The 13,657-nt window shown below is 40.2% G+C and overlaps 1 protein-coding gene across 3 annotated transcripts in view; it reads left to right on the forward strand.

Moving 5' to 3' along the window:
- The window catches only part of nedd1 (NEDD1 gamma-tubulin ring complex targeting factor), a 58,183-nt gene that overhangs the window by 17,840 nt on the left and 26,686 nt on the right, over window positions 1-13,657 (forward strand). For all 3 annotated transcript variants that reach the window (XM_060843287.1, XM_060843288.1, XM_060843289.1), the window contains exons 7-11: window positions 3,613-3,814; window positions 10,085-10,295; window positions 11,795-11,938; window positions 12,040-12,087; window positions 13,366-13,574. In XM_060843287.1, coding sequence (XP_060699270.1) covers window positions 3,613-3,814; window positions 10,085-10,295; window positions 11,795-11,938; window positions 12,040-12,087; window positions 13,366-13,574 — 814 coding nt within the window. The remainder of the gene's footprint in view (window positions 1-3,612; window positions 3,815-10,084; window positions 10,296-11,794; window positions 11,939-12,039; window positions 12,088-13,365; window positions 13,575-13,657) is intronic.

Here is a 13,657-nt window from a genome sequence, read left to right on the forward strand (position 1 = left end):
ATTTGACCACAGGATATTCACACCATCACTACTTATGACAGTGTATTTGACTCTGTAATTCTCTGTAACATTGCCAGTATGTTTCACCCCCATCTCAACTCATCTGTGAAACCCTCTTTCCTATCTTCATTATCTGTAGACTCAACAATTCCAAGAGATCTTGTATTTCTGAACAGGTCTTGTGCACAATGCAACTAATGAAATGAGCAAAATTTGGGGCTTTATAAATAGAAGTGTGAAATTAAAAATCCAGACAATTCTGCAGGACCCACACAACACATTTTCTCAGCCCCAGCTGATGTCCAATCCTAGATCAAAAAGGAACTGGGAGCAGTTCAAAGACTTTGGTGAGATTTATTAGAATGGTTCCTACAGAACATGGAGACTAGAGAAGTTTTCCTTCAAGCAATAAAGGGTAGTAAGAGAGTGCATCGAGGTATTTAGAATGATTAAGAGTTTAGACAGAATTAACGTTTTCCAGTTGCGGAATTGCATTAGCTTGAGTCAATTAAAATGCAAGAACTATGATGTGGAAAATCTTTTATTTTCAAAGTGTTGAGTATTTAAAATGCATGACTTGATAAAGTTGCAGATGTGCAAACATTGGTAGTTTTTCAAAATGAATTGGATAAATAATTGGATTAAAAAGGTGTAGGGGCGACATGGTGGCTCAGTGGTTAGCACTGCTACCTCAGCACCAGATATTGGGTTCAGTTCCACCCTCGGGCCACTGTCTGTGTGGAATTTGCATGTTCTCCCTGTGTCTGCGTGGGTTTCCTCCAGGTCCTCAGTTTCCTCCCAGAGTCCAAAGATGTGCAAGGTTAGGTGGATTGGCCATGCTAAATTGCCCATATTGTTAGGTGCATTAGTTAGGGGTAAATGTAGGGGAATAGGTCCGGGTGAGTTACTCTTCAGAGGGTAGGTGTGGACTTGTTGGGCACAATGGCCTGTTTGCACACTGTAGGGAATCTTCAGAAAAAAAAGCACACAGATTACTGAGCACCAGGCCATATACTTTTCATCTTCTGCCACCCTCCGTGTTCTGTGGGTTAGCCAATTCTGTATCCAGACAGTCAATTGTCCATGAATCCCATGCCTTCTTACTTTCTGGAAGGAGTCTATCATGGGGAACCTTATCAAGTGCCTTGCTGAAATCCATATCAGCGACATCCATAGCTCTAGTGTGTTGTCACATCCTCAAATAATTCAGTAAGGCTTGTGAGGCATGACCTGCCCTTCACTATGTCATGCTGACTATCTCTAATCAAGCTATGATTTTCCAAATAATCATAAATCTTGTCTCTCAGAATCCTCTCCGATAAATTGCCCACCACCGACGTAAGACTGACTGGACTGTAATTCCTAGGGTTATCCCCATTCCTTTTCTTGAACAAGGGAATAACATTTGCCACCCTCCAATCATCTGGCACTACTCCAGTGGACAGTGAGAATGGAAAGATCATCACCAAAGGCATCGCAATCTCTTCCCGTAGTAACCTTGGGTATATCCCATTTGGCCCAGAGGACTTATCAATCCTCATGTGTTTGAAAATTTCCAGCACATCGTTCTCCTTAACATTAATCTGTTCGAGTATATCAGTCTGTTTCACGCTGCCCTTGCAAACAAGAAGATCACTCTCACTAGTGAATATTCACTCAGGACTTTCCCTACCACCTCCAACTCCAGGGACAAATTCCCTCCACTATCCCTCATCAGTCCTACCCTTACTCTGTTGATCATCTTGCTCCTCATGTAAGTGTAGAATGCCTTGGGGTTTTCCTTAATCCTACCCACCAAGACTTTTTCATGCCCCCGAGTTCATTCTTCAGTTTCTTCCTGGCTACCTTGTAACACTATAGAGCCCAGTCTTGTCCTTCCTCAACCTTAAGTAAGGTTTCCTCTTCCTGTTGACTAGAAGTTCCACATCTCTTGTCATCCAAGATTCCTTCACCATACCATTCCTTGCTTGCCTCAGTCGAACAAACCTATCCATACTTGCAGCAAGTGCTCCCTAAACAACCTCCACAATTTCTGTCCTTCATTTTCCTGAGAATATCTGTTCTCAATTTATGCTTGACAGTTTCTACCTAATAGTATGGTAATCCCCCTCTCCCAATTAAATACTTTCCCTTACGATCTGCTCCTATCCCTCTCCATATCTGTAGTAAAGGTCAGGGAGTTGTGATTGCTATCACTAAATTGCCCTCCCACCGAGAGATCTGACAACTGACGTAATTCATTGCCAAGCAACAAATCCAATATGGCCTCCTCTCTAGTTGCTTCTCCATATATTAAGTCAGAAATCCTTCCTGGACACATCTGACAAAATCTGCTCCATCCAAACTCTTTGCACTAAGGGAATTGATACAGATGAGTGTTAGGCCTTGTACTTTGGAAAGTGAAATCAAAGTGGGAGTTTCATGCTCAATGGTGGGGCCTTATGGAGTGCAGTGCAACAGAGGTTATGTTGCAGTTTTACTGGATGTTGGTGGGGCGCACTTGGAGTATTGTGTTCTGTTTTGGTCATCTTGCTATAGGAAGGATGTTCTTAAACTGAAGAAATTTACAAAGATGTTGCCTGGACTCAGCAGTCTGAGTTATAGGGAGAGATTGGACAAACTGTAACATTTTTCTTCGGAGTGTAGGTGACTGAGGGGGCATCTTAAAGAAATGCATAAGATCATAAGAGGCATGAATAGCGTGAATGCACTCAGTCTTTTTCTTAGTGTTGGGGAAGTGAGGACGAGAGGGCATCAGTTTAAGATTAGAAGGAAAAGAATAAAAGGGAATCTGAGGGGCAAGTGGGCTTATGGAATGAACTGCCAGCAGAAATGATTGAGGTGGGTACATTAACAATATTTATAAGGCATTTGGACAAATTCATAGAAAGGAAAGGTTTAGAAGGATATAGGACAAGTACAGGGAAATGGGGTTAACATTGATGGACATTTTGGTAAGCATGGACCAGTTTGAGCTGAAGGGCCTGTCTCAGTGCTGTACGACGCAAAAAAAAAAGTCCCACCTTCTAGTCAATTGGCAAATAAACTTGGTCAGTTGCATATGTATATCTCCCTATATATTATGCAGCAATTAGTACTAATGAGTCCAAAAACTCCGCGTGCTCTTGGAACATATAGTGCAGTGAAAATATTATTAAGGGATTGTTTAAATAGAGCAATGCAGCTGTTTTGTTTAGCAATTTTTTGAAAAATGATGTTGTAATAGAAATCATGGTCTCAATTATCAGCATTCCGTTTAGTGATAAGTGAGGTGACAACTGAAATGCTTTCAGGGAAAATATATTGAACAGTTTTCTTCACTACCTGTATTTATGCTTTTCGTTTGAAATGGTTTTATTTCTGCTCATAACTTGTCGTATGATCCTTGTTTGTTGAACTACACGTCACAATTTAAATTGCATTTCATATTTCTGAATCAAATGTCACATCTAAAATGTGCTGACAACATTTTTGTGTCAGTAAGTAATTGAACATTCTGTGGAAAAATGATTAAATAGCATACAATAGCATTAACCGTTATTATCTAGAAAACTAGAACTATTAAATTTAAGTTAAAAATTTATGGCCATCTTGTTAAATTAATTTATGCAGGCTGTTGAGAACTATTTCTGTTGAAGCCCCACTGACTGCAATAGACTTTATGACAGATGGAGCAACTTTGGCTGTAGGATCCATCAGGGGCAAAATTTATGTGTATGATTTACGTGTGACAACTTCACCACTCAAAATTGTTAGTGCACACAAGAAATCCATACGGTGCTTGAAGTTTCAGAATGGTTCTGCACAGTTTAAGGTAGGTAGACCATGACTCTTATTAATTTACTTTGAACCAATCCTAAGTTTGGTGATATCTTTTTAGTTTTAAACCTAAGCATCATGAAGTGAAGTAGTACAGAATTGTCACTGTCATGAGAGCTCCAAAGCACTTTATTGCTTCTATACAGTGCATGTTTGTATTAATCATCCACACCTTATACACCTGAGTAATAGTCGATCTCATTTAAATGTCGACGCCCTCTTTTTTTGCCAAATAACCTGTGATTTTTCATATATCTCATGTAAAAGTCGACCCTAGTGCTTCACAGTTAATAAGTCAACATTTATGAACCAGTATGCCATCTGTCATGTTCCGCTCCAGCTTTCCAGTCTGCTGGTTGTTCCGCTCTGCTCCTGGTCTTCCAGTCCACTGGTTGTTGTGTTCTGCTCCACGATTGGTTTAGAGATCAGTTGGACTTTTGCTTAGCATATAGTATCAATTTTGCTAGTCATGAGTTTCAGCCTATCAAAAGTAGTATTCATGTAACAGTTGACGTGATAAATTTAACCTGAACAAGTAGTTGTAAAAATTTGGCTGTTACTCGAGTATTTATGGTAACTGATTGTTTGCCCTCTTTAACATCACATTTGACACTGAGCTTCCATCTTTCCTAATCTGGCAAATAGTGAAATTTTAATTCAAAAAAAATTCTTGAATTAAACCTGTCTTAAAATTGACCATGTGACCACTGTTGATTGTTGTAAAACATCCATCTGGTTCACTAATGTCTTTTAGGGAAGGAAATCTGCTAACCTTTATCTTTACCTGCTTGTCTTTGCTGATCCACTGCAATGTGGTTGATTCTTTATTGCCCACTGGACAGTTAAAGATGGCAAGCAGTGCTGGCCTAGCAGCATTCCATGAATGAATTAAAAAAAACTTTGTGCCATCGATAAGACTGCCTGTCGGCACCTCCATGAGGAGAAAGTGACGACTGCAAATGCTGGAGATCTGATCGAGAGTGTGGTGCTGGAAAAGTACAGCAGGTCAGGCAGCATCCGAGGAACAGGAGAATCGATGTTTCGGCCATTCCTGATGAAGGGCTTATGCCCGATTCTCCTGCTTCTCAGATGCTGCCTGACCTGCTGTGCTTTTCTGTCACCTCCATGACATTGCTTGATGTATTCTTGCACCTTAGGTCATCTGTTGAAACTCATAACTTCTACCTTTGTCACCTTTAGACTTAACTGCAGTAGTCCCTTTGAATCCACATGAGAACGTTCCAAGACCTACTGCAGATAATAGCGAACCCATTCATTTAAATGGGAAACTTACCTACCCAGCAGTCTCCTGTTTCTGGAATGTTCCATATCATATTTTTGGGCTGTGGCAAACTATGGATAAGTGAAACCGCAGAAGCAGGTTCTGCAGATATGGCAGTCACCTTGTATTCTAATAAACTCTGGCTGGTTTCCAAATGTTGCTCATGTCTTATCTCAATCCAAATCCCATTCATCTGTCACCCTTCTCGCTAGTCTACACAGGATCCCAGTCAAGCAGTGTTTTGATTTTAAAAATTCTCACCCTTGTTTGAAAATCCTCTATGCTTTGGCCCTAACTAGTTCTGTAGTCTTTCCCAGTCCCTTGGAAATGCTCATGTTCCTCTTATTCAGGTTTCATTTATATTCACTTATTATAGTAGCAATGTCTTCAGTAGAGCCGAAGTTTGAGATTTTCCTTCCTAAACTTCACTTCTCTTTCTTTCTTCCACTGTGGAGACTGTGATGTGATGAGATAGTGAGCCAAAACACTGTCTACAGTATCTGGGTATTTAAAAAAAATCTGTGGCTCTTACTGGAAGAGAAGAACTCTGTTTAATATTATTCCTTGGTCAGTATCACTGCAACAGATTATCTGGTCATTATCACATTACTGTTTGTGACAACTTGCGATGTGTAGTTTGGCAAAGTTTCCAAATGTCCAGTTTATCCTCTGACAATGGCCTGGGAATGGAATGGAATGGAATCAGTGGCTATGGCATGGAGCTTGTAACAGGAGTTTTCTTTTTGAGCAGTACAAATGTTGTTCCTCCCAGTATCTCCTGCCACTGCACTGGAACAGAAATTTGCTGCAGCTAACATCATTATGCATCTATTTCCTTTTGTTATTACTCTTCCTGCATCATTCAGAGCACATCAGCAAGGACTCAAGTGTATGGATTGGGGAGGGGCAAAAAGTGGCAGATGAGCAGAGTGGTAAACCAGACAGCGAGGAATGGGAGGAATCAACAGACATCGAAAACATTGTTTCTTGATGCAAGAAGCTACCAGTATTGTCAATGGTAGTGACATTGCAGACACAAAAACTGCATGAGGTGATGAGTGAATCCTGCAATTGTGGGTGGCAGCAAATGCGGCTATGGAGGAATAAGATTCCCTGTTGAAAGGGCTGATTTGCCAGGTTGAGAAATATTAACTGAAATGTGGGACTAAATTGAAGAACATTGTGAAAGAAGTACAATGGGACATATGGGCACTTTCTGTCCTCGAAAGTTCAGATTTTCTATTGCTTAATATGTTTTGTTATGTCTCACGGGGGTAGCATGCTGGAAATCAAACCCTGCTATTTCTGGAATTATCCCAAGATTTTTTTTTAAAGTACATACAATTCTCCAGAATAAACTGTCTTTTAGACCCAGTTGACAGAAGCACAGGCCAGATTTCTGAACTTAACAAGAGTTTTTTATTTTTTGTAAGTAATTAGACTGTAGAAACAATGAAAATTAATGAATCATCTGCATGTAACTCCTGTGTACAATTCAACTAGTTAGACTACTAATAAAATTCAAACTTGTTATCAATTCCCCCTTTACATACTCTAAACACACAGTGGGAAAATATCTTGGGTTATCAATGAAGAGAAAAACTGGTAAAGCAGTTCATTAGTTTCTGTACACGCTGGTCATACAAGGGCACTGATCAGGACTCTGCTTGTCGGTTGTTCTTGTCCTTATGTTTCCACTCATTTGTAAGAGGAACAGGGTGGATGGTTCACACTTATAAAATGACTCTGACTTATGAATCAAAAGTCACACCACGGATGTTAGCTCAGTTTTTCTGTTGTGTGTGCAGTGTTCACAATGAGTATCATGCCACTTGCTTCCAAACCATTCAGCAATCCTTGGTTTTAAAACAGTTCTTTTCTCATTTCAGCTCAATATAAAAAAAAGACAAGCACAAGAAGATATAGTCTTTATAATTTCAGTAAATGTAGCTTCCATGACAGATTTCACCCAAAATGTCTTTTTGATTCAAATGCTAACTGACTTGCTGTTTCCTTTAATCTATTTTGATTTCCTATTGCTGGCTGTCATTGTTTTTCTTTTGCACTTGGCTTTGGTCGTTCTTCGTTGGAAGGACATAACATAGAAAGTTACAGCTCCTGCTGCTTTTGCACTACTCAAACTGATGGGGAGTTGATGTCCACATCTTGCGCAACCTGATCAGTCTAAGTCTGGCAGTTTCTATAAAGAAGGCTTGTGTTGCTTTAATCACTGGGCCCCAGGTTCCCACTTAAAGTTCTCTAGAATTTTTAGTATCATTTGTTTCCAGATGAGAATTGAATGAAGCACAAAAATATATTCTTGTTTGTACAGCGTTTTGGGTTGTAGTTCTGATGAAGGGACAAGTTAGTGTTTAGACTGAAACAGATTTGCTGAGGTGAAGTGGTACCCCATTGCTCCTTTGTCTAAGGCTCAACCATAAGACAACAACGGGACACGATCATTTGCATGCTGGAGAGGACAGCTGTGATATTATGATGAACGTCTGCAGCTGCCTGGGCTTGGATAGATCAACATTTGTAAAGCTGAGCACAGTCTTTTCAAGGATTGAACAGTCCTTAGGAGATAACTGACTCCCAGTCATGGAACCACTCCAGCTCAAGTAATCATTGATCCATTCTGGCATTGATTATCTTACTCTGTGAAGTGTTAGAGCCTGAAAGGGTTGCAACTAGGTTGACCCATTCAAGGGCACAAACCCGACGACTTATGGTGCGGTGATGAATTAGGTTAGGTTACTTACAGTGTGGAAACAGGCCCTTCGGCCCAACAAGTCCACACTGACCCGCCGAAGCGCAACCCACCCATACCCCTACATTTACCCCTTACCTAACACTACGGGCAATTTAGCATGGCCAATTCACCTGACCCGCACATCTTTGGACTGTGGGAGGAAACCGGAGCACCCGGAGGAATCCCACGCAGACACGGAGAGAACATGCAAACTCCACACAGTCAGTCGCCTGAGTCGGGAAATGAACCCGGGTCTCAGGCGCTGTGTGGCAGCAGTGCTAACCACTGTGCCACCGTGCCGCCCGTTGATGAAGGCAGAGCAGTGGATGTTATCTACATGGATATTGAACAAAGTGTCTCATGGTAGACTGGTTAGCAAGGTTAGATCACATGGGATACAGGGAGAAATAGTCATCTGGACACAGAACTGACTTGAAGGTAGAAGACAGAGGGTGATGGTGGAGAGTTGCTTTTTAGACTGGAAGCCTGCGATCAGTGTTATGCCACAAGGATCGGTTCTGGGTCCACTGCTTTTCCTCATTTATATAAATGATTTGCACGTGAACATAGGTGGTATAGTTCATAAGTTTGCTGAATGACACCGAAATTGGAGGTGTAGTGGACGGTAAAGTTGATTACCTCAGAGTACAATGGAATTTGATCATGTGGGCCAATGGGATGAGGAGTAGCAGATGGAGTTTAATTTAGATAAATGTGAGATGCTGCATTTTTGAAAGGCACATCAGGGCAGAACTTAGACAATGGTAAGGACCTCCAGATGGATAAGTGTGAAGTGATTCATTTTGGAAGGTCGAATTTGAATGCAGATTGCAAGGTTAAAGGCAGGATTCTTCGCAGTGTGGAGGAACAGAGAGATCTTGGGGCCCTTAATGTATTTGTAAAATCCCTTTTAAATTCTCCTTAACTCTATTTGCCATAGCTATCTCATATCCCCTGTTTTCCATCCTGATCTCCTTCTCGAGTATACTTCAACTGCCTTTATATTCTTCGAGGGATTTGTTCAATCTCTGCTATCTATACTTGATATATGCTTCTTTTCCTTGACAAAAACCTCAATTTCTTGAGTCATCCAGCATTCTCTACATCAACCAACCTTGCCTTTCACCCTTACAGGACCATATTGTCTCTAGACTCTCAATATCTCATTTTTTTGAATGCTTCCCATTTTCCAGCAGTTCCTTTACCTGTGAACATCCATCTCCAATTAGGTTTTGAAAGTTCTTATCAAAATTCGCCTTCCTCCAATTTAAATCTGAATTTTTAGACCTGATCTATCCTTTTTCATCACTATGTTCAAACTAATAGAAATATGGTCACTGGCCCCAATATGTTCCCCTAATTGCTTTCATAAGTTCTCCCCATAGTTTCTATGGCCAGATCCTGTGTTATTTTAATAAAATCTGCCTATTTGTTATCCAAAAAAGTTTTTTTGTAAACCATTTTTTAAACTTTTTCCATAACTAACTTGAATCTCATTATGTTGTGGTCAATCTAAGTAATCTAAGTAATTTAATATCTCCAAAATGCTTCCCCATTACCACCTCATTGCCACCTGTCCAGCTTTGCATCTCGAATTAGATTCAGCAGTTACCCCTTGAGCATTCTACATGTTGATATCAAAAGTTCTCTCAGGTACATTAAGAAATCCTGCCCCTCTAAACCCTTTACTTGAGATAGTCAAAATGTAGTGTTGGAGTAATTGAAATCCCCTCATTTTATTGCCTTATTGTTTTACACACCTCAGGTGAATTGTCAACATATTGACTAAGTGCAGGTAACTGGGATTGGTATAGTTTGGCATTTATTGGTTGTTTTTGTCATGATGGGCCCAAAGGGCTTGTTTCTAAGCTGTTCCGCTGACTTCCAGGAGCATTGGATGGCAAGTACAGAAATAGAGGAAGAGGATAAAAGAACGTGTGGCTCAAAAGTTGGTGCAGAAGGGAGGGTTTTAGATTCTAAAATCATTAGAACTGCTTCAGGGTGCTTTCCAAATGTGCTAAACTTCTCTCTAAACGTGCTAGCCACAACACACAGCCTTCCAATGCCACAGTGACTCCAGCGGCCACTCAAGCTTCAAAACCCAAAACTGAAATTTTGGCTTGGGTTTTCTTCAAGTAGTGTTGCCAAATCTCTCCAATAACTTTTTCAGCTGTTCAGTTGTTAGGAGCAGGCTTGTTATGCTGCTTAAATGGGCACTTTCTCTCTTCTAGTCAAATGGGAGTAAAAACTTTACAAGCAGAGGCTCATCTTCATTGTCCACCACAGCTACCAAGAGGACTTCAGCTAAGGTGAACAGTGCTCCAGGAAGTGGCAGTGCAAAGGAAATCCAGGAGTTTACTGCACAAATGACATCTGCACCAGCTGTGAAAGTACCTACTGTCCTAGAAGAAAAAGGAGCTGAAACTAATCTGGATGTGAAAGGTAAAATTGTTTCTGTTTGAATGACGAGAAAAGGGCAGACAGTGGAATTGAAAATAAGTACAATTGTAACCAAAGGAGCAGGATAGACTTGTTGCCTGTAATGTACCTGACAAAATTATGAAGTTGAATTTAATAAAGAATATATTTAATAATTTGTGGGTTACCTCATATACAACTCCAGTTCACACTTCATGCCTAACTCTTATGGGCGGCACGGTGGCACAGTGGATGGGCGGCACGGTGGCACAGTGGATGGGCGGCACGGTGGCACAGTGGATGGGCGGCACGGTGGCACAGTGGATGGGCGGCACAGTGGCATGGGCAGCACAGTGGCACAGTCATGGGCGGCACGGTGGCACAGTGGATGGGCGGCACGGTGGCACAGTGGTTAAGCACTGCTGCCTCACAGCGCCTGTAGACCTGGGTTCAATTCCCGACTCAGGCGACTGACTGTGTGGAGTTTGCATGTTCTCCCCGTGTCTGCGTGGGTTTCCTCCGGGTGCTCCGGTTTCCTCCCACAGTCACAAAGATGTGCGGGTCAGGTGAATTGGCCATGCTAAATTGCCCATAGTGTTAGGTAAGGGGTATATGTAGGGGTATGGGTGGGTTGCGCTTCGGCGGGTCGGTGTGGACTTGTTGGGCCGAAGGGCCTGTTTCCACACTGTAAGTCTAATCTAATCTAAAAAAAAATCTAATCTTCAGGGATGGCAGTAAAAACTGCTTTGCCATCGTTGCCCAGATCCGAAATAAATATGTTTAAAAGTTTTATAGAGAGAACATCTTTGAATTCTTTTGTGCAAAGTTTTGACCGGGTAGCTATTCAAACTTTGTTTGTTTGGAAGTATGGTGCCCGAGAGGTTTCTGCAACTGGAGAACCAGCGCAACTGTTACAAGTTCAAATTCCATAATGGGCAGTTTTAAAACTAAATTCAGTACATCCAGAATACACACACAGCTCCAAAGCTGGTCCGATTAATATCCTTCAAGAAAAGGAAGCTGACACTTTCCTCCTGTGTGCTACTTACATGACTCCACAATTCCGCATTGTGCTTGACTTGCTTGAGATCATGATTACCTTACATGGGTAATGGATATTGATTTTCCAATGTTACCAACATCCCAAGATCTCATAACTGTATATTTAAGCAGTGGAGATTTATATTCTTAACCTTCAATGTTTTGAGTGTTTTTGTATATCTCATCTAAGCAAAAGCATTTAGATAATTTTCCAGGAATGACAGTGACTTTTGTAACCAGACTCAGGAGGGAAGTAACTTAATTTCTTAACTGAAAAAATATCTGATAGATATTGTAAAATGGCAAGTAGGTTAAAATAATCAGATAATTGTTAGGCTGGATGCCCTTGACTTCTGGCTTTAAAAAAAAAGTTTCAAGGTGTGTTTAAAAATTAGATAATATTATTCTTTAAACAAACTGGGGCGAATCTGAATTTTTGCTCACCAATAAAACTGACTTTACTATTTGTGTTTTATTTCTAGGTTTATCACATAGCACCAGTTTGGATGTAATTCCATCCAAAGAAACAGAAAATGCAAAAAGAGCAGATAACAGTGGCAATTTTAAAAACCTTGATTGTGTGGGTAGAAACAGTTTTGGAGATTTATTCTCTCCAGTCAGAGATGGTAAATTGATTTAAAATAACATTTATTAGCATTTATTGAATTGTGTAAAATGTTCATGATCCACAACAATTATTCAGGATGATTATTGTTTGTTTTTCTAGATGTCGCTGGATTAAAGACAAATGAAGACAGCATGACAAAAGGAAATGGTAGGATGGGCTTTCTTGACTGGTAATTAATTTACTTAGCTTATATTGAGATATCCACTAGTGGATCGTCCTTTCTGAAGGCTGGTTCCAGCGTACCTTGGACTGATTAGATGAAAGCTACAGCAGTCCCATTTTAAGATAATTCCTAACAGTTGAAATCCTGAATCGAAACTGCTGAAAATATGGCACATAGGTGTAAAATAGTGAATGCATTGAAAGGCGAAGAAATTGTGTTTGAGAAGCGCAGATTGACACCTAATCAGACCTCTTGGTTGACAGGTGAAGAATTTGTGTTGATGTTTTGGTGACACATCTCCTTTGGAATTGAGGTACATATTAGGAATGATTTTAAAGTGCTTATTGCTATAGGTTAAAATCTAATTTTTATGCCATTTTTATTTTGGATGCCATGTTTAAATTTAGTTCTGTTGGTAGCACTCTTGCCTCTTAGTTCAAACCAAGCAGCTGTAGGATCAGTTTGACTTTTATTGTCCAAAACCTAAGAGCATTGAGTTTTGACAGCTACGTTATTTGGTTATTCTCTTGAACTGTTCTGATTGAAATTGTGTGCCTGAGAATTTTAACAACTGCAAAAATAAACTAAAATAGAAATTCTTAGGCTAAGCAAGTGAACATCTGAATGTTGTGCATATATGTGTAGCTTAAGTAGAGGTGAGCAAATCATTTTATTGGAAGTGAGTGGGTGAGAGTCAATGCACAATGTTCAGGTAGCTTGAGGCATAATAGCTACCTGATAATGAGTATTACTTAGTGGGAATCTCTCTTCTGAAAGATTTATTTCGAGGATTCTGCAAAAGCAGTCATTGGTTAGTATTATTTAGAGATGGCAAAATGTTGTTGCCCTAAAAAGTGGGTGGAAGCATTTCAACCTTTATGCATTTTGAGATGGCCGGCCTACGGTGTGGAAGTGCATCTTCACACAAATGATCATGGGAATCAAAAGGCCATCAATACAGAGAAAAGAGACTTCGACATTGAATTGGAGAAATAACAGAAGAAAGCATTTGTGAATAAACGGTTTAAAAAAAAGACATTAGAATTATAGGGCATTCATGGCTAACAAATAAACAGTACACCTAAAGGGTCTACCAAGGTTCAACCTAAATCTTGAACAAACACATCTCTATTATACTTTTTGTATGGCTAATCTTGATCCCATCATTATTAGAAATGGTAGTTGGCCCTAAAGCATTTATTATTGTGTTTTAAATCATTCCTTGTGCATAGCAAATGCAGCAAATATATTTCTCTTCATAGGTTCAGGCTTTTTGCCACAGTTGAATGCTATATTTTCCACAAGAAGTAATCCAGTGGGTGCCAGTACACAGGAAGATTTGAACTCAAACTCCTTGCAAGGATTTGGATCTCCATCTCCTATTAAAGAGCAGACTCCACAGCGAGACATGAGTGCCATATTGAGCAAGCTCCAGAGTGCTAAGCAAGATTCAAAAGAGCTAGTTAACCAGGTACTCCTAAATCTATGTCAACAGTAGTTATATTTCTTTTTGCTTTAAATCTTGAGGACCGATCACTTTGATCGTGCATGTAT

The sequence above is a fragment of the Hemiscyllium ocellatum genome, chromosome 23 (assembly GCF_020745735.1).
Source record: "Hemiscyllium ocellatum isolate sHemOce1 chromosome 23, sHemOce1.pat.X.cur, whole genome shotgun sequence".
In the NCBI taxonomy this organism is placed as follows: domain Eukaryota; kingdom Metazoa; phylum Chordata; class Chondrichthyes; order Orectolobiformes; family Hemiscylliidae; genus Hemiscyllium; species Hemiscyllium ocellatum.